General features: G+C 38.9%; 1 protein-coding gene across 2 annotated transcripts in view; it reads right to left on the bottom strand.

The window, feature by feature from the left end:
- EPHA3 (EPH receptor A3) overlaps positions 1 to 27507 on the bottom strand; it is a 176332-nt gene that overhangs the window by 17890 nt on the left and 130935 nt on the right. For both annotated transcript variants that reach the window (XM_083854330.1, XM_083854329.1), the window contains exons 7-13: positions 22839 to 23001; positions 21201 to 21303; positions 20682 to 20749; positions 16976 to 17101; positions 12221 to 12406; positions 8529 to 8590; positions 6063 to 6272 (exon numbers count right to left, since the gene is read on the bottom strand). In XM_083854330.1, coding sequence (XP_083710456.1) covers positions 6063 to 6272; positions 8529 to 8590; positions 12221 to 12406; positions 16976 to 17101; positions 20682 to 20749; positions 21201 to 21303; positions 22839 to 23001 — 918 coding nt within the window. The remainder of the gene's footprint in view (positions 1 to 6062; positions 6273 to 8528; positions 8591 to 12220; positions 12407 to 16975; positions 17102 to 20681; positions 20750 to 21200; positions 21304 to 22838; positions 23002 to 27507) is intronic.

The raw sequence follows: 27507 nt of genomic DNA, 5'->3' as shown, positions 1-27507 counted from the left end.
GAACCTGCATGGCTACACCAGGCTTTCTAGGACATTCAAGGAAAATAAGGGACCATGATGTTGCTTCATTTCACTAAAGCCAACCCTCCAGCTTACACAGAGAGTCAGGTTCAGATGGGGTCATCTGTGCAGAGGGAAGAGTGCAGAAATGTCAGCTGGGAGAGTGGCCCTGGACATTTTTACAGTCTTAAGAGAAGCAAGCCATCATTAAATGCCAAACTTGAAGAGAACTGAAGCTACCAGTACAATTAATATGGTAGATAGGGGAACATCTCTCTGGTCATGGCCACCACTTGGTGCTGTAGGTCAAGTTGATAAAATGCACACAAGGAACCTCAGGCTGACTTTCTAAAATGTGAGAACTAGAGAGGAAAGAAACAATTCCTGGTGATGCCAGCTTTGGCAGAGTTTTCTGAGAGTCACACATGAGAAAATAAAGTTCTAAAAGATAGCAGTGCAAAACTTGTTCCCAAAGGCAATTCTGGAGTGAATGTGTTTTAGTACAGAAAACTGTGAGAGTTTAAAGTTATTTCCAGTTCTGTGCACAACATGCACAGAATATATTCTGAAGATTTCACACCCGACCAGCTCTTTGCAGTGCTGACACCCCCATCATACTCCAGTCACACACCTCTCCTCACAACCACCTCTGTGGGGAGAGAGTGCTCTTGCTTCCACTGAGTAACCAGCAAGAAAAAAAGATTTAAATATTTTACTGCTTTTCCTATACTCCCATAAACTGTACCTGCACTGAGGGTACCTATAAAATCACCAGCTTTAGACTCACTAGCTTGGTTAACAACAGAAATGCAGAAATTACTGTTAATTAGAAACCTAAATAGTCTAACTACACTGTAGCATCTTCATTTAATTAAATTAACTATAAACAACATAGGCAGTCCAGACTCAGTCTACAATTTAGGCCTCCAAAATGTGACTAGATGAGTCTTAGGGGCTTGACAAAGGTCAGGGAGGGGATTATCCTGGCATATGGTTTTTGGTTTTCATGGATCCCATTCTGTTTAGCAGAGCTCCATATACCAAAAGACAAATCTTCATTTCACACACAATCCTCAAAATCAGGCAAACACCAAATTTCCACATCACTTGCAGAAATAGGAACAGAAAATAAACTGGAAAGCCCTGTTTTACCACTGAAGCCAGATGAAGAGCCTAATCTTTCTCTCTCTCAGGAATTTAATCTATTAGGTGATGTTCTTTAGTCACAAAAAGTACTTTGTATTTTCCATGCATTATAACTTTATTCACAATTCCCAGTGCTGCTCCAGAACAGGACCAAGAACATAAAAATGACTTTGTTTTCCTCATACTCAATTAATAAGCTCCCTTTACAAGTGTCCAGGGGCCCTCAGCGAGTCCAAGGCCCAGCCAAGAAACAAGGAAAGCTCTCCTGTAGTCTCATGTTTTCACAACAAATCCACTTACAGTTTTAGATGTGAGGCTGATAAAGAAATCAATCTCTCTGTTTTCTATGCTAGAAGTGAGCTCTGGTTTTCAATAAAGAACATCAAGCCTGGGAGAAAGCCATATCCTAAATTTACATCAACAAAGACCTCACCACCATGAAGAGAATCAGACATCTCCCACTAGACAAGGGCAGGAATTTCATACTGGATAGAAGTTCTTTATAATCTTATGTAAAAAGTAATTTATGCAACCAGAGAAACACATTTCCAAAAAAAAAAAAAAAAAAAAAAAAAAGGCATTAATTAGTCTTCTCACATATTGGGACTGCTTTATTGCAGAAAGATTAGAAACTCAATGAAACAATTTCTGGCTTTGCCTTACTGAAAAAGGAAGGTGCATCAACCCCAGATTCTTATTACAATGAGTGTGAGTCAGTGGCTTTCAAATTTTCTTTGCTAAGTCTCAGCTGTAATCTTGTACAAACCTGCAGGTACACATAGCATTACCATAAATAAGACAAAAATATTAATGAAAATGTAGTTAAAAAAAGAAATCAAATGCCACTGAACAGAGTCTAAAAGTGTAATTTTGCTCTTCTGCTGCCCAATTTGTCATAAAAATGTCATAATTATTTTTAAAAAGGGATCTTGCTGACTCTTTTTTTGGAATAGTTTAAGAACACGAACAGCAATGTATTTACTGATTATTTTCTATTTTCTGTATTATTCCTGATAAATACAGTTTTAATATATTTTTGTTAAGGTCTCCCTTTAAGAGTATGCTCATCATAAAGCCAAGCTCCCCAAACTTGAGTAGAAAGCTTTGGTGTTAGAGATTGTAGGAGCTGGTTACTGCAGCTCAAGATGCCAGGCAGTCTAGGTCAGAGAACCTCTCTCAGGGTTGGAAATCAGTGAGCCCGCAGTAACCAAAAGTTTTATCTTCTGTGGATGGAGCTGCTACTCCTGCAGTATCTGGCTCTCCAACATAATTCATCTGAAGTCAATGAAGTCCTCAATTTATTTCTAACACGTCTGGCACTCCAGCACAAGGCAGCTGTTTCCAGGATTTCAGAACCCATTCCAATATTCTGATTTATAATCTGTTACAGGGTGACAGCCACAGGCACCTAAGCCACAGGCCTGGGGAGGGGAGAATCAAGAAAAATGGATTCTAGCTGAATGACTAGAAGGACTTTGCAGAAAAAGCTGAAAATAAAAGCCTGACTTTCATTCATTATACCAGGACTTGGGAGAGTTCAGGAGGTATCTTAATGGTACAGAACAAGACAGATTCATGTGAGTGAGATGAGCCTGTTTTACCTTCTTACACACCTGGAATTATCAGATGCTGCTTGTCAGTCCCTTACAAATGCATGTTTTATATTGAAATCATCTCCTTGAGTAGTCAGCAATGACAGAATATTGTTCTTCTCCTCTGTGCTTTGGGGCAAGAGAATTTTTGGGGTTTTGCTTCCTTTTTTTACCACACCCTTCAATACATTCAGAGTGTATCACTGTGGTTTTGCATATATAGGGAAAATACAACTGATTTCTGTCCAGCATGGGCTGCATTTACATTAAAATGCCATGAATCCTGGTGATGTATCTATGTGCTTTAAATAGACAAAGTTCATCTACTCATTACCCAAATATTGTCTTTGAGAGACATAATTACAGTCCCTCTGCAACAGTGATGGCTTAAATTCACTTCCACTTCATCCTGTGTCATTAGTCCACCCACTTGTCAAACAGACATCTGAAAAATAATAAGGATAAACTGACAATGACAATTTTAATACAATCTCGGTGTTCCAATTAAAAGTGAATAGATATGGAGAATGTAGATAATTACAGCACATCCCCTCAGGAACAAAGACTCAGTGAAAAAAATAAAAAAAAGTCCAAACAGTCAGTCAGCCTGATTCACATGCTGGCTTCTGCTTCTGTAAGCAGGCAGACCCCAGGCTGCCACAGGCCTTTTGTGGTATCAAGGCAGTGACAATAATTCAGGAGGTAAAAAAAATGACCCTGTCAGGTAGGAAAGTTCCTTACAACTCCTGATTCCCTGTATTTCACATGTGCACTTGTGATCTTTGCATTGTCCTTCAGGCTTCTGGTACAATAGCATGAACATCACAGATTATGCATTGCTATATAAAGGAATACATAAATTATTGATGTATTAAAGGATACATGTTCACAGCCTTTATGCAAAGCTTCAGACACTGCTTCTGAGAACAGCACAACATAAAATTTCACCCAGGCAGTGGTGAGGACTGAAAGCCTGGCTGGGTTTCTGGGAGGTAGATCAATCCTGACTTGCAATTATGAACTAAAGCAGTGGAATCATTCTCGGGCTTTGACATTTATAGGTGGAAAACAGGGATAGATAAGGAGCCTAAATAGATAAAGCATCCATCTTGGTAGCTAACTCTATAAATTTCACTAATACCATGGGTACTAAATTGACAACTGGAGTAGGAAGAGATGGAGGACAGGAGGACATCAATATAATACACATTCTGTAATGTTTAAAATTTGAGCTATAATTTAGATTTTTTTTGTTGTTGCTTTTTAAAAAAATATCTTGTCATCCTTTAGTTTTAAAGACATGAAATAGTTTGGGACAATGCCATTATTAGGCATGAAATAGTTTGAGATGATGCCATTATTTTTAAAAAGTGGCACCATTTTTGTCTTGGCTTTGTCTTATAATTAGTGGTTGCAAAATGTGCTAAGCCTAGGAAATGGTCCTGTGTTTTGTGAAATATCCAAGCAGCAGGAACATGAACTGTTCATCTTTTTGCCAGTGGAGTGAAGCTCTGTTTCACATCTGTGGTCTCCGTTTTTTTCAGCTGGGGATCAAACATCCCACCTGGAAACACTCCCTTGACATCTACATAAGACTCACTTCAAAGGAAATGTGGGCAAAAAGGTGAATATCAAATACCCTTGCTCTTCTCTCAGAGCCAACATGTGGCACAGGTGTATTCAGAGCAACAACTCTTGAAAAAGAATCAGATTTGTCCTAAGTTGTGTTTGAAGGTTTTAATTATCTGGGCATCTTCCTGCAGCAGTTTGTACACATACCATAAACGCCAGATGGAGTTTAATGACCACAGATGATTACACTTTACAAAATAGTTTCTTTCCATCTGATTTCACTATCTATTTGCAAACAGGCAGGTAGACTCAGAAAGTAGGTAGCAGGAGGAGACAAAATTCCCACAAAACACTGGAGAAAACACTGACACCCTGTGCATCCTGATTTGTCCAAACCACCCACAGACACATCACCGATGTGACAGCTTCATCCAATGCTTCATTTTCACCTTCATTTTAAGAGGAGAGCCAAAAGTTTTCTGACAGAGCAACACACCCCTGGCTGGACCACAGACCACTTTCTATGGAGGAACTGTTGCATTCCAGGAACATTTATTTATTAATGCTGTAACACTACCGCCAATTAAAACTGCTTTCTCCTACTAATGTCTCTTTATATTAACCATGACAGATCTCTGCACAGTTTTCCAAAGTGGCATATATTGCATATTTCTACCTCCATGACAAAGTTTATCAGAGGGCAAAGAAAACATTGGAAGGCCAAGTAAAGAATAGAGTCTTTATACCTGGTAAGTTATGAAGGTATGATTGATAAATACATATCTATCCATGTATGTGTATATAATGTGTAAGGAAACTATCATTTCTGTACTCATTTCTCACATGTTATTTTATTTCAATCATGAAGAAGGCAGCATGCAAACTACTAAAATGATTGATTGCTCCTGTCAGTGTTCAGGAATGAAGGAAACCTTAGAAAACCCACATTAAGGTTATGGTGATACATTCTAATCTGGTTTGTACAGTGAAGATGAGGTGATTACTGTGAGCAATGCAAATTACAGTTGACTAAGATACTGGATGTTAATGTCAATTTTTTATACAGTTACCCAAATCCACTTTAAATAGCATTAAAATGAGCAACCAGATATCCAAGTGTAATACACATATGCACATAAAGCTAAAAGCTTCCACAAAAAAATGGAAGTGTTATATGGGGTGATAATCAGATGTGCATTTTTTTTGTTTGTTTTTCTCATGTTTTCACTCAGTTAGAGGTAAAAGAGCAGGTATGAATGATACACCCTTGAAGAACAGTGATATCAGTATGCTCCAGTCAGACATATGCCCTATCATGCTGGAAAACACACAAAAATTTGATGGGTGGGATTGTTTTTTTACTGTGTGGGAGCTAAATCAGCAGTGTAACTAAAACTTCTCAGAGCATGCATGAGTTCTTAAAATTATGGTGTGCCAAAAGAACTCAGGCCTTAATTGTGATATTCACTCTTTTGTAGATCCAGAAGAAAGAAACGGAGTCAAGAATTTTGCATAGTCTAAGGAAAGTAATCCACCAACACAAACCACACTTTTTGTATGTACATTTTCTTTTTTCTTCAAGACATGAATTTAAAAATAACTGTGATGAGATTCTGGTTTATTGAACAACTCTGGGCATACAGGACTGACTGCCCTCTGCAACACAGCCTCAGATTTCAGATCTCCATCAGATTTCAGCCTTTGTCACAACCAACAAGAACTTTAAAAGGGCAAAGGAGCACAGGAACTCACCCTTGTGGTATAAGCAGCTTCTGGGTCGTCCTCCAGTACACGAGAGAGACCAAAATCTGAGACTTTGCACACCAGGTTGCTGTTGATGAGGATGTTACGAGCAGCCAGATCCCGATGGACGTAACCCATATCCGACAGGTACTTCATGCCAGATGCGATCCCTCGAAGCATGCCCACCAGCTGGATCACTGTGAACTGGGCATCATGCTTCTGGAAAACATTGGAAATGCCATTTCAGGGATTGCTCACATTCCTTCCTGCACAGATTTTTTCACAAATACCTTGGAAGCTCCTCGAATGAGGAGTTTGTGAGTCAGGCGTTGTGATTTAAATGCCATGTGTGGAACCATGCTGCTCTCCCAATCAGCTGAGGGAAGGGGACAGATTTGCAATTCAGATAAAAATTCATTTTTCCCCTTCTTGCTGTCATCAGAATTTTAATTTCCTAGATGGGACACGTGTGAAAACAAGACATAAATCTAAGCTGTGTGTGCTCCTGAGGCAGGAGTGTCAGAACATTAGAGAAACAGATGTCCAACTTCCCTGCAAGGCCACAGGATTTTTTTAGTGAAAATCCAACCCTTCCCCAATGCCCTAATGAAAGTTTTCTATTACACAAGAAATTGATTTAACAAAGGCAAATGCTGATCTGATTCAGCAGCTTTCAAATTCTGTTACTTTTAAACTCATTCCTTAAAATTTTCCTCAACTTCAGGAACACAAAAATTACTGAAACACATTATGAATTAGCCTAGAAACCATTAGTTGGATATATTTCTAATCATCTACTTCTGGGCATAATTAAAATCTCCCAACTCTTAGTAATCCTGTTTGTTAACATCCACTTTTGCTATTGATATATGGATACATAGACAATAGGACAACATTTGTTGTAGTGCAGCTTTCAGATGAATTCCCCAGTGCTGTAAATGTATCCCCTCATGGGCAGCTCTCCAACTCCTCTTGCTGCTGCTTCTGGAATTTTATTAAATGCAGGGGAGCTGGCTCTGCCACGTGAGATGATCTGACATGAATCAGTCTGCCAGACTGATTGCACCCACATTTCAATTCTGATTACTGTACTTGGGGGTGATATTAGCACTGTAAACATCAGACAAACCTAACACACAGTGGATGCTTAAAGAGTCTCTCTCAGAATTCCCCTTCACGAAGAAATGAATTATTTTAAAAGATTCTTTGCTGTTGTCTCTCCCTTTTTTATCAGAGCCAACACAAGAGAATTTTATATAGACTCTGGAAAAGATTTAGCTAAAGACCAGAAGGTTTCTAATCATGAACAGAATCAGATGCTCAGAGAGCCTTTCAATGGCAATGGGGAAAGCAAACTAAGTAGTTCCAAAAGGCATTTATAAAAAGGGTTATATGGCCTGAGTGGCCTGTGATATTAATGAGTCACGAGGTTCTTATCTATGTTTCCACACAAGAGTAGTAAAAAAAAAAATCACACTAAAATGAAAGAACAAGTTGAACAACTGTTCTGTGCAGTCAGAAATTATTCTCCTTTCCTCAGGGCTCTCTCTTCAAGGATTTCAAGCCTAAACAAAATATGTATAGTTCAGTACAGAGATATTTCATTCAGCTCTACTGACACATTATTTATATGTATTTTACATGCTCCAATGGACACCATAACATATATAGTACATAGTGAAACTCAGGTTGACAATCTATCCCCTTTTGGGGTTAAATGTCTAGTTCAATGTTATGAATTTGGGGGATAATGTCATTCAACCGTGGCAGAACCAAAGCAGTCTCCCAGCCAAAGCTGAGTTTGCCCTAACAAATTAAAATTAAACCAGTGTTTCCTCTCAGATGGGATTTCATTTCTCCTACACTCCTTGTTTTGCCACAAGTAAATCTTGGTGACACAGGGAGCGTTTGAATTTTTTTAGGCTCACTACCAACTTTGACAGAAAACAAAGATAAATCAGCCATAGCATTAGTATGTCTAAGGTTGGAAAAAGAAAACAGGCCAGTAAACTTTGCTAGCTAAACATTTCTAACATCCTCAGGTATGGTGCTATTCTCTCAGCTTTTCTTTACTGATAAAATTTCCACTAATCTATTCATTTTGCAAATCTCTTGCTTAGACATAGAGGCTGCGAAACAATAAGCGTAACTGCATTACTGCCATAATTCAGCCTCCAGAAAAACAGTTCTCATTTCTGTGTGCCAGAATGTTGTTTTGTTTTGTTCCTTTTTAATAGATGTGACATACTAATGCAACCAAGATTGTCTTAATTTTGGAATACTGCTTACTGCAAATGGATCAGCAGATCTCTACGTGGCTTTCTGAGCACATCATGATACTCACAAACCCAAATGAAAATAAAGGAATATCAAGGAACAAGATCTGATGATGAATCAATGCAGAGTGGCAGCAAACCCATAACAAGTCCAGAACAAGAGCCTTTTCTGCCCCATTTAGTTTCCTGTTGCACTTACTCGTAGGAAGCTGTCCAAGGAGCCATTTTCCATATATTCAGTAACAATCATAACTGGTTTACCTGAAAATAGAGCACAGGGGTCATGATTTTCAGAAAAACACATTGGAACACAATCAGCAAACCCAAGCATTTCAGGAATGTGTCTAAATCTTCCTAACTCCAAGGATAATTTTTACATTTAGAAAGGAAGCAAAAGATGCGCGGGCAAGCTGAGGCTGGGTGCAGATAAAGATGGAAAGTGCACAGTAAAACACAGGGCACTAGAAAGAGAAGCAGAGCTGTAGGATGGGCATTCTCTCCTTCCAGGCACTCCTTCCCTCTGTGGTGGGATCCCTGACAGCACAAACTTGGACCTGACATGTTGCACCCACAGGCAAACTCTAAGGAAACAGCCCCTAAAAAGCCTTTAGCAATTTCCAAAACTCACCCAAAGATATTCAGTCCAATTTTTGAAACAATTCCTTCCACCCTAGGAAGGAATTTTGTGACACAACCAAGATTTTATATGCAGCTCTGACATGCTGGAGAGAAACTAACGCAAAAAAATTAATGTGATGACGGGGAAGTTTTCAGACCAAGGTCATTGCCCTGCTAGTATTTTACCATCATATGGATTTTATTATTTCATAATATTTACTAATGCTTAGCTTATTTTCTCTTTGTGGTAGAGAGAAAGGTGGGTAAGAGCATGAAGTTATTTAAGGAGATGAGTTATTACTGCACATAAAATACAGGAAGGCATCTGACCATAAAAGTAGGACAAAGGCCTGCATATTGTATAGTGGGCATGGTGAAATTTTAGCTTTCAAAATTGAACAGCACGAGGCTTGGAAAAGGTACCCAGCTTAATTAAGAACAAGGAAGCTATTAAAAACCCAAGTGAATGGTAACAACAACTTTTTTCTGCTTGCTTTTCAAAAAATACAGCTTCTACCAAATAGAAATCTTAGAAGAGAAACAGTAATTTCAAAGAATGAGTTTAACAGGAGAAGAACATTAGGAATTAATATATTCATATATCAAATATCTTCTTTCTGTGGTACAAATGATGTGTTATACTGTGGGAGTCACACTAATGAGTAATTGGCCGTCATCCATTCACCAGTAGGAAATACTGCATGCAAAATATTAATCTTGAATGATATAAGAGATGATACAGATACAAGATCTAACAATATAAAAGCTCAAACAAAAACTCTATTCATACTTAAGTCTTGCTAGCCAGAAATACACAGTTTAAGTACTTGCACTCTGTGTGTAACATGAATTCAAAGGAATTTCTGATAACAGAGAGAAGATGCTGCCGGGCCTTTCAAGTACAGGGCTACCCAAAACTTTCTGTGATAAATCAATTTACTTTGCTCTGCACTTTGAAGCCAGAAGACAGGTGCCTGGTTTCTGTACAAACTCAGGTAATTTTACGAGACTTTATCAGAAGAACTTAGAGTAAGAAATATATGTTCCAAATTATTACAAGAGCATCTTCCTGCCTTGCTCACCCACACTCTAAAAAGCTTTAAGTGCAGGGTTTCACTCTCATTCAGTTGGAAATGTGCCCATAATAAGAAGCACATGCTCTGAAGTTTTAAAAGAACCCTCTGCATCCATTTATCAAAGCACGGCCGTTTATAAATGATAACAAGTTGTGTCAACAGCGTTGCCCAGGTTTATTATAATAGCAGGCTACAAATTGCTGTAAATTATTAGTAAACTAAGCAGAACATGTGTGCTGGTTTTTAAGCCTGCAGTGTGCCCAGGAGTGCAGGGCAGCAGCGGAGAAACACAGGACAGAAATCCATAAGGAGCAGAGGAACAATTCTGCACTGGAGGCAAGGCAGGAAGCCTGATGTGGCGATTGATTTGTTAAAAATAAACAAACAAAACCCCCTCCAAACTCACAAGCTTCTTGTCCTCCTATCACCCTGCAGAATGTTTAATAAAACAAATAATTGTATTTATTATTATATTCCCTTTGTGCCTTACACTTTTACCCAGTAAAATGGAGACAAATAGCTCCAGAGCAGATTTCTCAACTCCTGTACTGGAGCTATCTGGAGAGGGTGCTGTGCCCCTGAGGCCTTTATTGGCTTCAGCTGGGAATATTCAGAGTTTCCTCTCTCACACATGGATGTGATGGGCAGCTGGCACTCCTGACCTCCTCCCCCAGCCTCCCAAAGCCAACAGCACTGCTGTGAAAACGCCTGAGTGGAACTCACTCAAAGTCACTTACACAGAATACAGAGAGAATTAGCAATGCACATTCAAGAGCAACGCACAAGTTCCTGCATGTACAGCAATTAAATTATTGTCTCAAGTGCTCCAGGAATACAAAATGTAACAAAATAGGTTTTTTAGCTCAGCTGTGTGCAGACTGATGCTGGTGTTTCAAGTGACTTTGTGACTGCAAATCTTATTCTGACTGTACAAAATGTGTGTCACTACAAAGCAGGAGATAAACCTCAATTTATGCAGGCAGACCTTTCCTAATAGGACTGTGAGACCTAAGATAAACAATAATTTCTTTGTTATTGAAATCAGCAAAACAGACTTGCATGAATCACACACAGAGAAGGCATTGTTATTATTATAATTATGGCTCTTCATAACATACAGTGTTTTACTAGTGACTTTTAGACATATTCTGGTGGGGTTTTAATTTCTTATACTTTTCAGCAGTATGCTATGGAATTTTTTCATACCCACCCCTGTGAAACTTTGAATCACACAATTAAAAACCAAAATTTTCTTTAAAATCTCCCACTTAATAACTAATGTAGGTAGATAAATCTGATCACTAAATGCATCACTTCATTCTGCAGTGCAAATATAGAAAGTGTGGCTGAAGAGGGTGGTTGAATTATATAACTTTTCCAGGAAGGTACCACATGCACATGGAGGTTTCAGTTAAATGTTTTTAAAGGAGAAGGTGATTTGTTATCATAAACAAAGACAAAGAATATGCTTTAACAAAAAACAAAAAACAAAAAAAACAAACAAACAAACAAACAAAAAAACCAAAACAAAAACAAACAAAAAAAATATTAAAAATCCACAACAACAAAACAAACCCAACCCAACCAAACCCATAACAAAAGCATCCAAAGGCAGATTTAGAAAAGGCATTTAGGTAAATATATATATATAAACTGAGATAAAATTAATTTTACTTCTGACACATTAAATCCTCAAGACTTCTTTGAGATTTTTACCAAGATGTTTGAATTCTGGAGCTTTAAAATGCCTCATGCTGGCACATATTGAATATCCCATGGAATATTTCCCCAGCATGAAAACCATGTAGGAAAAAGGTTTGGCCTTATTTAATAATTCACTAGAATCACTTATTGTACCAGGTACGATGTTCATTAATTAGTGCTAATGATAAATCTAATTATTTAGTTGAAAGCAGAACACAGTGCAATTCAGTGCTATTAGGAAGCTCCAACACATCAGACTCCACGACTCCTCACCAAACCATCACCCAGTGCCTCTTGGCCCTTTTGGAGCAATTTGCACCTCTAGAGTTTATTAAACCTGCTCATTTATTATTGAGCATTTTGCAGAGCACAAACCTGGCTGACTTAATTTATAATTCACTTTTGCTCTCCTTTGACTGATCAGCAAATCAGGGAATTGTTTACTTGGAAGGCAACTCCATGACAATTCCCACGCACAGATGTCATTTCTTACTTTTAGTGACGACCCCCTCCAGTCGGATGATGTTGGGGTGGTCGAACTGGCCCATGATGCTGGCTTCTCCCAGGAAGTCCCTCCTCTGCTTTTCTGTGTAGCCAACTTTCAGGGTTTTGATGGCCACTGAAATTTCCTTCTTAGAAGGCAGCTTCAGGCGTCCACTGCACACTTCTCCAAATTCTCCTAAAAGAGAGAGTGGAAAAGTGACAAAAGCTGAAATGTGGTTATTTCGTAGGGATCCAAGAAAGAAGAATCAGCACTCAAAAAACCCTCTGGAATGTGGTGTATACTGGTTTGTCCTTTTAAAATATGCAAAGAGCAGAGCACAAGGAAAATCATCCTAGCATTGAAAAGCAGAAGCGTTAAATATGTAGAAAACTGTTGGAAGAAAACATCTCAGTTGAGAGTTTTTTTCAGTTAACTAATTTTTATACAAATCACATAAGGAAGTTTCAATATGTTATCATTTGAGCAGCAACTGATTTCAAAACTCGTTTTCAGCTTTTTTTTCTGATTTTTTTTTAAGCCAGCCAAGTAATCAAAAAAGGCCTGAATAAATGTGTGGCAGGGCAATGACCTTTCTCCACTGCTAACCCAGGCTAGATTCGAGTCAACAAGGTAGAAATGAATATCACTATATCTTATCACCACTGCTTCATCCTCTAGGCATAGAACTGTACTATCAAGGTAATAACCACTAAAAGGAAGATATATCTTTATGTGTATATACACATAATATTGCTAAAAAGCACTGACATTACATACTTTGATTCTAACACTGTTTGTATTTCAGGCTGCCAAGACAGGCAGCAGCTGAGGAAACAAATTTTAAAAGCTATTACCAGTAACTAATGGGAGTTGAGTTCTTTTCAGACTTCATTACAAGCATTCAACTCCTGCAAGCCCAAATGACCATTATACTTAACCAAGAGTTCAAGCACCAACCCCAGCTCAAGGCTGTCAGAGTACCACAAATAGGAAGACCAAAGCACATCTTGAAAACAGAGGGAAGGGGGAAGAAATGCTTGAAATAAATCTTGTAGCACCCAGCTTCCAACCCCATTTTCTTGATGTTTTAATGGTCCAAAAAGCTATAACAAGCTAAACTCTTAGAACTCTTTTACAGTTACTGTCAATGGAGACTTTAGTTACGATTTCAGCCAGCAGCCCAGCCATCAATCCTTCATTTTAAAGCTGGAATTGTGGATCTGATATTTGTTTAACTTCTGGGAAGGAAAAAGTTACGGGTAATGTCCATCAACACAGTCCCATTTAGCCATGGCTGAACAACCCAGAACTTGAGTGATTAATCAGATTCCAAAAGCACCTCAAGGGCAGCAGATGCTGCAAGAAAATAAAAGATGGGCTCTTTCTAGCAATGAAGTTTGCTGCTGTCTATGGATATAAAGCAGGTTTACTTCCTTGGAAAATTATTTCATTGGAAAGAGCTCCCCAGGCAGCCCAACCACATTAGCCTATGATTTTTTACATCCAGAGCAGCATGGATTCTAAGTACATCTATCTGGTCAACACCCAGAGTGACCCATGCAGTTACACTACAATTTTTCCTGCAAATCATTACTGTACGATCCCAGTAAGAAATGGACTGGGCCTCACCAGACACTGTTCAGGAGGAGGAAGGGCTTGTGTTTGAGTGCCAGAAAACCTGGCACTGACTGTAAGATATGAGCATGATGGCTTTTCATACAAAGCCTTTCTGAGGCGTTTATTTTTAATTATGCCACACACATAAAGATTGTATAACCTGCCCTGCAGACTGGTGTGACTATTTACATGTGGAAAGCTGATAGGGATTATTTAGGAGGGCTGTTCATGGCACAAAGATCTCTCTTCAGGATATCCTAATTTCTTTTTAAATAGGCTATTTAGCACATCAGGGAATGGTGTTTGCTGTGCATTTAGACTCAGGGGAACAGTAAATGAAGATTCTGTGAAATCAGCTACTCCCTTCACTTTTGCTGCGTTTTAAATCTGTGCACAGAACTGCCTCAGATTGGGAGAGGCAGCAAAGCTCAATGTTTCATAAACCTTGGGAACATCAGCAACATTCATGCCTTCACTGGGACACTGCAAACCTTTACAGTAAGTTCACAGACAGTTCACAAATCCCCTGAATTTTGTGAATAATTTGATCAACAAGATGTTGTGCTACAAGTGTATTTCAACTTCGAAAGAGAAGCAAATGCTTCCTTTCTTGTTCAGCAAAGCACATAGTTAAACCTACCCCCAGTCAAGAAAGTACTTTCTGTAGTATTCTCCTACTGCCCAGTTGGATTTAAACTTCTTAAGTGGTTTGTTGAACTGAATCCATAAAAATAAGTGAGTTATTTTAAAAGAAAAGATTACTGTAAAGAAAAATCTGAAAAAGTGGCTTCTGACCTCAATTTTCTTATGCTTAGCCTCCTGCTAAAATCCCCTGTGTTTTTCTTGAGGTTCTTTTGGATAAGAATATTTCCTTATTGCATTTGTGTGTGTTTTCAAAGCTATGTAAGCTCTGAAAGCCCTCTCTTCTCAGAGACTTCTGGCTAAAGCTGTGAAAAACTGCTTGGAGCCCTTCAGATTGTCGAGATCGCTTGCCTGACTTGAAGGTCTTGTTACTTACGTCACACTTCAGGGCAGTTAAATGAATCCCTTCTTCTCAAATCCCTGTCTTTTTTTTCTTATAATTTCCTTCACACTTGCCTTGCAAAGGACAAGGGCAGGAAGAGACCAAGTCATTCACTCAAACAAGTCATTGACTCAATAAGAGGCAGGAAATGCCTTTCTGGTTTTGGGGAGAAGTGTTCCTGAAGAAGTTGCCTAAGAGGCACTCTGAATGTAAAAGCTACCAGGGTGATAGCAGTGTAAAGTGATGCCACAAACTCCTTTTGGAAGCTCCCAGCTCTCTGTGCCCTGATTCTTATCTCTTCTTCCCTTCCTAGCTCTTCCTGTTGGCACCTCAAGCAAAGGCTAAGAGAAAATGTTGACTATAATGCCTTATGTACTCCAGACTACGTGAATTGAGCTATGGTGCCCCCCCTCAAAAAAAGGTGTAATTATAGCTCGAGTGCAAGTTTTAATGTAAAAAGCTTGCAGGAACCCTCTGCCACTTAGCTCAGTTGGTTTGAGCAGGGTGTTGATAATTCCAAAGTCCAGGTTCAATCCCTGTGGGGGCCAATTCACTCAAGGGTTGGACTTCACAATCCTTGGGGGCCCCTTCCAACCTGGGATAATCTGTGATTCTCACTGCAGAAGAGCAGAGAGACTTAAATCACCTGACTCCTTTAGAACATAGATCTTTTTTGGAGCCTCTCAAAATTTTTTCCTCTGTTTTCAGGGGCCATATTTGACAAATTTTGGTTTACTTCTTACTCTACTGTGTCTCTTGACTACAAATAAATATGGTCAGAACAACCAAGCTGTAAGATATAGCATGATCCTTAGGAAGTCCTTTTCTAGATTCATATACTGCAGACAGCCCAAATTTAGAAAGCTTGCATTTGTGAGGCTCCTGAAAGTCTTACATGGAAACACACTGCTCCTGGACATAAATTTAGAGTATTCCTCCTTCTCCATCCCCACACAAATTCCCTGTTACGTGCAATAAGCAGAGCGTTGCTCCCTTGACTGAAGATGATGGGGAACAGTGCACTCTTGTGGGACAAAATTAAAACCAGCAAGGAACAGGGATTCTACCTTTCCATAAAATAACTTCAAACTAAGAACAGTTGAGTAGCTTCAGCAGGAGAGGATGAAACACTGTTCCTTTTTTTTTTTTTTTTTTTTCTGGGTGATTCAGGAGATGCACTGAGTACAGTACCTTGGGTTTTGCACTTTTTCCAGCTGAAAAATCTTCTGCTGTGCACTCGGAGTCTGTCTCTCAATCCCATGGTTTTAATTCAAACCATATACTTAGAGAGAAGCCAAAAAAATCAATAATAAAGGAACAAGTATTTTTCAGTGGATTAAAAATCAATAGTACTCCTCACAAATGCTTTAATAAAGGAGGCAAGGTAACACTCCATGATCTTCTGGCTCAATGAGACAATCTGCCACTTCACTTCAAGGAGGAATCACACATTCTATCAGGAGCTACATGCTCCATTGCAACACTCAGTGTAATGAGAATTTCTGTAATCTGGCTCCTCTGTTGCAAAAATCTGATCATTTCACCAGCTTCTTTCCTGTAAATCCAACAATCTATGGAATCTTTATGGCTCAGACAATCAGTTATTGGACAGACAACCCTTTCCTCCTAAATCAATAATTCAAATCCAAAGCAGCGACCAAAATCAATCCAAGGACCAAAGGTCACTGCAGCCTGATGGATGTGTGGTGACTGCTATGAAATGAGTTTGTGGTTTCATTCAAGGCACAATAGCCAAGAGTTCTTTTATGGGGAAAAAGAAAAAAAAAAGAAAACATCTTCACAGTTGATAACATTTTCTGTGCTGACAGATTTTGAAGAGAAACATAGAAGTGAGGCTGAATTATCTTCTCCTTCCAACAGTGGTGCACTCAAGTATGGGCTTGGTGTCCTTTGAAAAGCTGTCTCCTTTCTTTGAGGGAAAAAAAGAAATATAAAATTGTGTGCCTGTAACTTTACACTGAAATCAGCTGTAAATGTGACCTACTAATTTGAGGGCTTTCTAGAACATTTTCTTTCTGGTCACAACTATGAACCTAAAGATATAAAACAGTATATACACAGCGAAAAGGTATCTTTAGTTCAACAAATCTGGTCCTCATTACCTGCTCCAACAACTTTATCAATGGATATATTGGAAGCATCCAGTTCCTTGGCAAATTCATGCACAGCCTGGTTGGGATCCTCATACGTGTGTGGATCCACGTAAGTTCTCAGACCTGGCAGCTTTACTGTGTAAAAAACAAATTCAGAGAGAAAATGTTACTCAGACTTGAGTAATCATCCTTCTAAAGAAAGCTCATGAGACAACTGAAACCAAATCAATAGAAGGAAAAGGTAATTCTTCAAATTGTACTGATTTTTGGGGGTTCTCAGAATCTTTGTACAGAGTGAAACCAAAGTTTGTGTGACAACCCACTTCAAACATCTGCATATGTAGGATTTAACTGTTTTTCCAATATTAAAATACCACTCACCCCTCCTAGGCTGCTACATTTAGATGCTGCCTTATATTGACCCTTCCAAAGTAATAACAAAGGGGCAAGGAACAAAATGTGTTGCTACAGTCAACCTGAAAAGTTCTTAGGAGTATATTAAGAAATCAGATTAACTCCAGTTTTGTTTTGTTTTGTTTTGTTTTCCCTAAGCCCATCGATAAGATGCATAATAAGAAACTTAAACATGAAAAAATGCACCTCTGCCTCAACCCTTCTGCCAGAACATACAAGGATGGCAGAGAATCATTCTGAATAAAGGCTGGTTCTAGAGTTTTTTCCCCATACGTCCATGTTATTATTCTGGCCCCCTCTAAAGTTTCCTGGCTAGGGATTGCTGGAAGAGATCATTCCCAACCTTTGCCTCCAACAAAAATGCTGAAAGCAAAGCAGAGCCTCATTCCCCCTCTCCAGCTCAAAGCCTTGCTTGTGTTTGCACCCAGTACTTTCTGTTGTACTCATTTTACGACAGGAATATATTTTATTAACAATAAGTGAAATACCCAGCTTGAAGTTTTCTGCTTCTGACACAAGCCCTACATTCCCAGACATGTATTCCAGCTTTCCCTAACTGTACCAGTTGGTCTTGTAAAAGATATTAACTCCTTCAACAAACACTGCTTTAACCCACTCAGGAATATCCCTTCCAGCTTAGCATTATTATACTGCAGCAATTTTTTCACTGCTAAAACAGTTAAACCTTTTTTTGCTGGGGTTGCACAGATGGGAAAAAACCACCTTTGGACCATGAGAGCACAAAATTTTTTTAACTAACAATGCAAAAGGTACGTAAAAAAGAGAAAAAAACCCAATTTTATGAGGATTTATTGGCCTCAGAATTGACAAAAAAATGATAAAAGTGGGTTCCCAAGCTAATTGCCTTGAAAACAATGCAAAGTAAGAGCCATGCTCTCCACACAAGGGCTGCGTGTGCACGGCATTAAAAGCCAACTGTGTTTCCTTCAAGGGCCTGATGATTACAGAATTACCTGCAAGTAAAACAAAAAGTAATTGGCTGTATATTGCTGTTGGTTAAAAATCTTGTAAATGCTCCTTCCCGTCCATGCTGAATGTACATTACAGGCCCCCTCACATCCCCAATAAAAATAACAATTAAAAGCTTCTGCACCGTGGGGTTTTTTGGCTCGGGATTTTTAATGCTGACCCCAGAGGTTCCCAAGATCAGGTGATGGTGGCTGCAAGGAGAATAATCCCTTCACACCAATAATTAAGGGCGGCCTGTGTAGTAACTGGGTTCTGTCATGAAATACAGATAATAAACACGTGCACATGTGTTAAGCTGCACTACTTTACAGCTCATTCTGTGCAAACATCATAATTTACATTTTCATTTTAACAGCACAAATTGCCCTAAAGGTAGCAAAAGAATAAAAAGGCTCAGCCAGAGAAGGCAAAGGGAGAGGATCTGAGGAGGTGAAACATTTTTGTTCCTTTGAAGTAATATTATAGGATTTGTAATAAGGCTGCAGGGAATAGTTCATGGCTGGAGCCTTTTTAAAAGTAATTCAGAGTAAACTGACTGAAATAAACCAGCTGCTGTATTTAAGATGCTGAAAGTTTACGACAGCCATGGAAGTTACTTTGTCCTTTTTTTTAGTTCATAGGAGCAGTTTTCTTTTTCTTTGGGAAAGCCTGTAATTTGGTAGATTAAAAGTTTCAACAGCCACACACGTACATACTTACAAATTCTAACAGATAAGTATCTGCAAAATGTATATCAAATAATTTTCAAGAACTTCCAACAGACATACCATGCCCATGATTGGCTCTGGTCTTACTGCACAGTGAATCAGCATGGCACTACTCAGAAAACAGTACATAAATATCTAAAGCCAAATTAAAAGCAGTTTAATCCACAGGAATTTAACAGCACTGACATGTTTAAGAATAGTGATTGCAACTTTCCATTGTGTGGGAGTAAGGAGAGCAAATTCTGACCTGTTATTTGTCTGTGACACTTATTTTACTGGCTGCTTTTATTTTATAACCTCATTAAATTTGGATGATGAAGCATTAACTCAATGGGCCACATGTAACCGTAGAGATTTTTTTGAGAAGAGTTGGTTTGCAGTTGTTGGGCTGCAGCTTGTGTATCCCCTGACAGTGCTGGGGAAGGAGACAGAAATCAAGGGTATTCATGCTCTTGGCTCTCTGGAGATAAGGAGGGGCAGGAAACTTAAAAGAATAATAATTTGAACAGTCAGAGAACAGTTATTCCATTGTCACGAGGATTGGGAAGCAGTTCTAATTTCCAGCTACTGCAGGTAAATCCCTCGTTAAAATGTTAATTCACTTATATTTGGGGAGGGGGCACCTGATTATGGTACCAGCAGCTCTTTTCTTGCAAATAATAGAGTGCCAATGTTGTGTGCAGAAAAACCCCACATATATTAATGTTACAACATGCTAAGAAACAGAAATGTATGGTTCAACCATGGTTTACATGGAGTAGCAGGACACTCATTTGGAGCTGAAACAGTTTCAAAGATGAACTGCTGCTTCTTATTAAATAAAGCCTCATTAGACATCAAAAATTATGTGGGTAAAAAAACGATTGTCTGGTCTTGATGTCTATGAGGGGCATTATCTTTGCCTGTAAGGATATAAAAATCCAAAGTACAGTGATTCAAAACAAAAAAAAAAGAAAACCAAGTAATCCTCCCATTCCTGATCAGGAATTAGGCTATCACCTTCTTTCCCCCTCAGCTTCTCCTGCTCCAAAACTATTTTTTTCCTGTTTTAAACAGTGTATGGATGGAACTTTGTCTGTGAGTCAATCTTCAGGATCCACAGCTCTGCTGTGGAGAAGTGTAACAAAGTTATAAACATTGCAAAGAGGATCCAGAATCAAATTATTACTATTGTTTGTAGGTGAACTTTGTCAAGCAAACAGTTTTCACAGTAGGTTTAGCATTCATCAATACAGGTTTAACTGAATTATATTTTGCTTTGGGAAAGAAAAATATATTTCTTGGACTTTATATAACGAGGAAGTTGCAGTTGTACTCTGGATTTCAGGAATCAAAATCACAGTTCCAACCACATGCATTGTTTGAACATAGACAGGGATGTTTTGCTCATTACTAACCTGAACACAGATGAAAGAAGTTGAAACAAAGAATAATTGTTTGGGGAAAATCTCCTTACCCACAAGAGAAGGGATAATTCTCTTCCTAATTTCACCTTGGTTTAAGTGAGGTATGGTTCTTTCTTTATTTTTTAATTGAAAAATATCAGTTACCTAGGGGATGAATTCACTGAATTCTGGAAACATTAAAAGGGTTTAGTAACTTACAGTGGCCATTCCCAAAATGCAGCCTTTTCTCATCAGTGCCATGTTTAGACTTCTTGTATCCACAGAATCTACAAGCAACAGAGAAAAAAAAATTAATACAGAGAATTTTATGTGTTAACTGCAGGTGGAAACAGAATAGAATGTTTTCCCTGCACAATTAAATGCCTGTTTGAAAGTTTAATGATATTTACATTCTCTATGCCCTATAGAGGCATGTGATGTTCTCAGGGAATTTGAGGAAATTGGCTAATGAGAGGATTTGTTGATTTTTGACCCCTACAGTTTAATTTTACAATTGCCTGAGAATGTGTTTATAGCATTTTTTAACAACTGCTGCATGATTTGGGCTGCTAACGTTAGCGGGCTCATTACTGACTGCGAGGCAGAGCTTGGAGCTCCTGGGCAGCAGACAAAGGATTAAAAACCAGCCACACCACAACCCCCGACGTGCCACAGTCATCAGGGCCCCTCTGGGACATGGCAACAGGACAAAATGTGCAAATCAGACACCAGACTCACCTTCCAATCAGGACATACACCACCACTGTGAGGAGGATGATGGCCACTGCTGCTGAAATGGCAATCATCACCACCTGGCTGTTCTCACTGGAGATGGAGAACGCTGCAAAGCCAACAGAAAATCATATAAATAACCTCAGAGTCACACATCTCATTGATCACATCAGAATTTACGTGCATATAGGGGACAGACATCATTATACAGCTTTTGGTCTCCTGGCAGATTTTTAATCCAGGAGATAATTTTTCATCAAACAAATACAAAGGAAGAAAACATAAGACTTCAGCCTTCTTTGCCAATTCACCAAAGTTGTTTCTGCTACTCTAAATTTTTACTCTTGCTAATTGTAGGAACTGCTGGCAAACTGATGCTAATATATAAATACACACATACATGTCATGTATGCCATACATACTTTATGTCATGCTCATTAAGGAACATTTCCTTGGCAAGAAATCCCATCATTTTCACCTTCACTCCCCCTTCTGTATGACAGAAAATGCTTTTAGGAGCTAAGTTTCCCAGCTAAGCCTGACAATATCCACATGAAGCTTGTGGAAAGCCAGGGCACACATACACAGGTTGTCTACAGGGAAAATAAGGGCTATTTTCTGCCTTATTTTGGGTGTTTCCCTGTGGTCCCTAAGCATGGAACTTTAGACTGTTACACAATGACAGGATGACTTTAAGCCCTTGGTGTAAGGACCAGTCTCCAGCAGAGACCTCCTGAGCTTCCCTGAGCACAGCAGAATTAAAACTCCTAGTTTAACACCGTGCTTCAGGTCAGCTGCCCAAACTGAGCTGGGAGCTGCCACTGCTGTCCCCACAGGTTAGAGAGCCTCTGTTCAGGGTCACATCACTCCAATCTTTGCCTGTTACACACCCATAACTGCAGCCAGTCATGGTAACTTGGAAACACAAGAGAAAACTTATGTCATTTGCTGGTCATCTGTGTAATTTGTACACTTATTATCGAGATGTGCACCACTGCCTCTTTACACAATTCTACTTTTTTCTTTTCCTCTTCTTTTGGTAATGTTAGTTTGCAGAGAAAACCCATTAACTTCGAGACACTTAATTTTTTTATATCTGCACCTGATTTTTCCCCTCCTTGTTGTAATTGTCCTATCTTGAGTTCTAGTTTCAGCTAAAATCCCAAAGCTGCAAGTCACCATAAGAGCAATTTGTAACTCTTTTTTAAACATGAAGTTTGTTTGCTTTTCAGAGTAGCAGCTGGGGTGGACAAGAAGGAAGTGGAGGTGAAATATATAAGGTATCTCAAACATAGAATCAAGGTGAAAGATTTGGCCTGACACTACTCTTTGTTTTTTCTATCACACTTCCTCCCTCAGCAAGAGCTATGGTCTAGCAAGGCATCAGTTCTGGCCTGAGATAGAAGTGGGGTAGGGAATGGAAGAAAGCACCACCTGTGATAGTTCTGGGATACTCTTTACAGCCTGTTTCAAGTTTAATGATAAAACATAAAGTTATAAAGCAACGCTACCAAGAAAGACACATCATAAATAGTTATGAGACACGTTTCCTCAGCTAGAAAAGGAATGAAAGCAGACATTGAGATCAGTGTCAGTGAGGAACTGGGCAGGGTGTCAGCACAAACCATTTGAACAAATACATACAGTCTGGGCTGGTCTCAAACTCAAACTTGCGGCTGCTTGTCCCGTATCCAGCTGCAGTCCGGGCTCGGATTTGGAAGACGTAGGTGGTGTCAGGCTTGAGGCCACTGATGGTCACGTTGGTGCCCCTGGCTCTCAGGATAGTATAGCTTGTCTCTTGTTCCTGCTTTTGAAAAAAGATGTTATCAGATTAAAACCACACCCTAAAAACAAAAGAGGGGGTTGGCGCTAAATTACTACGAACGTCCTGGAAAGGACAGGCATATTTTGAATATTTAAAGCCTAAAACATGCTTGTACAAACATTAATTTTCAATCATCTTTTAACAAGGTATCTTAAATCATCAGATCTGCTACGGTATTGAGCTGTAAATCAAGTACTAGACATGCTGAGTTTATGACATTTTATTAAATGGTTTTGCATCATTTTGTCAGTGGTCTGTAATACAATGAGAAAATTATTAAAAGATTATTTAAAAAAACATAAATCAGATTTGCCTACTGCACTGAACTGGAAGTTGTAATAGGCCAACTTAGACATTCTAGGGCCCTGCAGAGCTGTTGCAGGATGCAGTTTTTACTGCCTCACATTTTACAAGACAGTGGTTACCTTTATAAGAGTCAGAAGGGAAACCCCACTTGGGCTCCTCAGAGCAGCAAAAAGGCAGATTTAGCTGGTTTTCTATTATGCTATAAAAACTATGAGATAGTTGTGTCCATCCTCATTTGGACAAAACCACACTGAACTCAATCCTAGACCATGCTCATAACCCCTCTCTGCTTAATAGTCACCTATGTCTGACATAATGTTTTTCACATAAAATAAGAGGACTGGTTTGTAATTTGGTAAGTTTGGATACACTTCACACTGTGTAAAAAGCTAATCCTGATAAAAGTATGTCTCAGTCCCACCGTAAGCATATAATCTTAACATTTAAGCATGCATTTTGGAGCCTGAGGTACTGCTTATTTTACTAAAGCCATCCTGTACCAAAAGAGCATTTTTGGCGTCCAAAATATGGCAGCTGGAACTGTCTCAGGAAAAAAAAAAAACATCTCTTGGCCAGCAGCCACACATGTGGGAAACTGTGAGAATCTCAATTGTTTAGGTTCCCCACCATGAACTTTTTTTACTTCTGGAGGTGGTGGGGATTTCATGTGATGTCCTTTTACTTTGAACACTGTGCTGAACACTGCGGCCATTGAATCCCGCCGGGCTGAGAGCAGAACCCGAGCGAACGCACGTCGGACACAGAGAATCTCACCTAATTCTCATCACGTTTTATGGCATTGCATTAGCTGGTGAGGGGCTGACATTTCAACTCTGAACAACACTGGAGTGCCAGTGCACGAGCACAGGGGTTGGAAAACACCCAGCACACTCATTGCCAAGGGCATTTCACCTCCACGTGTAAAGTTCAAGCGACTGGAGTTGTTTTAGGGTGTTTGCCCTGCCGTGCTGTCTGCAGGAATAGAGTCAGGATATTCCAGGTTAGGAGGTGAACATCAGAAACTGTTCACTTTGGTGCTAAAGAAAGCCTAAGTGCCCTGTTATTGGCAGTCTTTGATACAGAGAAGCAGAAACATTTACACCATAGTTAAGGGGAACTGCCAGAAGCTCCACGTCATATTCAACATTGTGCTCATGAGAAATCACAGTGAAATGAAAAAAACAACAAAAAAACAAAAACAAAAACTCCAAAAACAATCAAACAAACAAAACAAAACAAAAAACCAAAAAACCCCACAAACCAACCAAAAACCTAACCCCCTCCCCAAAAAAACAAAAAAACCCAAAAAAAACCAAAAAACCCAAAAAAACCCCCACCCAAAACCCAAAAAAAAACCCCCAAAACCAACACAAACAAACAAAAAATCCCCCAAAAATGTGCCTAAAATCCAGAATCCAAACCGCCCAGGATCCAAACTTCAGATAGGGTGAGCTGGACCCAGTCTTCAAAGAATGACTATAGAAATGTTGCCCGTGGCCCATTTTCTTTGCACAGTGAAAATAAAAAGGAAATCAGTGCTGGACCTCCTCAGAGTTTCCCAATACTTCTCTGTAATGTTTTCTGTTTTAAATTCAGGAGAGCAAATTTACAGGGAGACACTCTAAGGAGCTAGCAGGCTTGTGTAAAATGATTTATTTTTGAACTAACAAAGGCCTAGTATTATAATTTGCAGGCTTTCCTTATCTCGTCATTCAGCTGGACGTAGGCAACTATTTTAATTTCAAAGACATAATAATCTTGTCTTTAAAACACAACATCTTTTGTGTATGCTGTGACTGGACATTCATTTTGATCTCGCTTCAGGCTGCTTTTATGAAATGCAAACATTTCCTTCTGGTGCAGATACATATGTGCAAGGGAAAATACAGTCATGGCCCTGTCTGTTAATAATCCACATTGGAACTTGGAAAATAAACCTTTAAAACAATGGCATGGAGGATGTCATGGTATCTCAGTTTATGGGAAGCTTTTTACACACATATTTTGTAAGTCATTTTTTATGTTACTAGTAATCAAATCAGTGCAACACCACATAAAAGCCCAAGTTTATCTTTCTTGGGGATAAAGCAAAACTTCAGAGATATAGCACTATAGCTGCCATAAGCAGAAGGAATACACAAAAAGGAGAGTCAGTCTTTGCCAAGCAGATCTTTACCCAAACACTCAGGATAAATTTGAACTTGGATGCACAAAGCAATTTCTGCCTGAATATTTCTGCATAGTTTACCAGACACAATCTTTGCTGGGAAGCAAATCCTACAACTGCTAGTGTCTCATTTGCAAGTGACATTTTATAATTTTATACTTTGTTTTGCAAAAAACATATTTTGGAGACATTTTAAATTGATAGTGGCGGGACCAGCACGGGTGAATGGTTTGCCCTTTTCCAGATAAGCACAGAAAGTGCTTATATTATAGAAGGAAAAATATTTTTCCCGTCAGCTTCATGTGCACTCGAGAGGCCAAAACCTGACTACACATTTCTGGGAGGAGGCCACAGTCCTGATACTGCTTCCTTTATTGCCAGAAGTGAACTCTTCATGGACATGACATTTCCTACAAGTCCTGTGGAGTATTCGTGGCCTACCTGTATTTAAAGCCAGAATAATAAGAGTTTAAAGCAACAAAGTACATTTGAATATAATGCACTTTTTCAGCCTCAAAGTGCAGAGTTCTGTGTTGGCTGTAACCACTGATCATACAATTCTTATGATGGCAAAAGGAAATCTATTTTAGCAATGTGAGCCTGCAGCTGAATTTCATTCATTGTTTGCAGAAGGCTCCATCTTAATAAAGTGTACATGATTTAATTGTAACTCACATATTTAGTTGAAGCAATTAATAGTTTATGAATGGTATTTAAGAGATGGCTTTTTTCTGTACCTTCACATGACAAGATACTCCTTCAAGAGAACATGATTATATGAACTAGGACAAGGAGGAAACAAAGAATGGGGTTTGTGCAAGAAAAAAAAAAATGGCTTTGTTGTTTATGCACTTTAATGGCTGAGACACTTAAAATTCAGCACAGCATTACATGGATGAACTAAACTGAGGAGTCATGTAGTACCATTAACTTAACATAAAATGTTATGCCTTACCATAAAATAAATGCCTAAAAATTCCGTATGTTCTCCCTCTGAAAGAAGATTTTGTTTCTTTTCAATGTTTTGAATAAATATTGCCTGGGGCTTCATAATAAAACTCTCAATTTTTTTTACAAAAAATACAATCCTATTTCAAACATTGCTTCTGAAAAACTGCCACTCAGTTCATCATGTTATGAAGTGCTCAAAGCCAGGCTGAGTGGGACTTTGGACAACTTGGGACAGAGGAAATGATCCCTGCCTATAGCAAGAGGTTGTAACTGGATGAACTTAAAGGTCCTTTCCAAGGCAGGCCACTCTGATTAATTCCAAGGAGTTAAAATAGTTTCCTAAAGTTGTAGTGGCTAATTTCTTTAGACACATATAAAGCTCTGCTCTTTCGGCTACACAAAGGCAATAACTGGTGAAAAAACCACAAATGAGCAGGTTAGTTAACTACCCTTGGGAAACTGAATATATTTCACATATTTTATGACAATAATCCATGACAAAAAAATACAAGATATTGTAATTTAGATACATGACATCATATTTTTTATTCCAAATCTCTTGTAATGTCCTAAATACCTTAAGACCAGCTTAGCAAAATAATGTCATGAACGAGATGTATGACAGAATTGGGCTGACCTGCATTGCTCTATTAATGCTCTATTTTTTAATTCCTAAGAGATGACAAAAGACGTATCATCTGAAAACAAGCAGGATGAAAAAGGATGGCTCAGCATAAATCATCTACCAGCAATCAGGTATGACTTGTCAGGAGAAATACTCAGATTTGCTAACTCTGAAGGGTTTATTTTCACCTAACAACAGTGAATCTTCTGATGAGCACAACTAAGATGATTTCTGAAGGAGAAAATCAAATGTACTGGACCAGTTTGAAAAAAACCATCTCCTTTTAAAAGAGGAGGGAAGGAATCATGCTTAGAGATCCCAGACTGAAAAGCATCATCTTGCAAACGTGTTTGGTGGAGGAATGAAAAGCAACAATTCCGTATGAGCTGCTCTGGTCCTGGGTAAGTTTATCAGAGAACTAGTTTTGAACCTATAATAA

The sequence above is a fragment of the Zosterops lateralis genome (genome assembly GCF_965231275.1).
Source record: "Zosterops lateralis genome assembly, chromosome: 2".
NCBI classification, from domain to species: domain Eukaryota; kingdom Metazoa; phylum Chordata; class Aves; order Passeriformes; family Zosteropidae; genus Zosterops; species Zosterops lateralis.
Note: the sequence above shows the minus strand (reverse complement) of the source record. Positions and strands in the feature narration are given on the sequence as shown.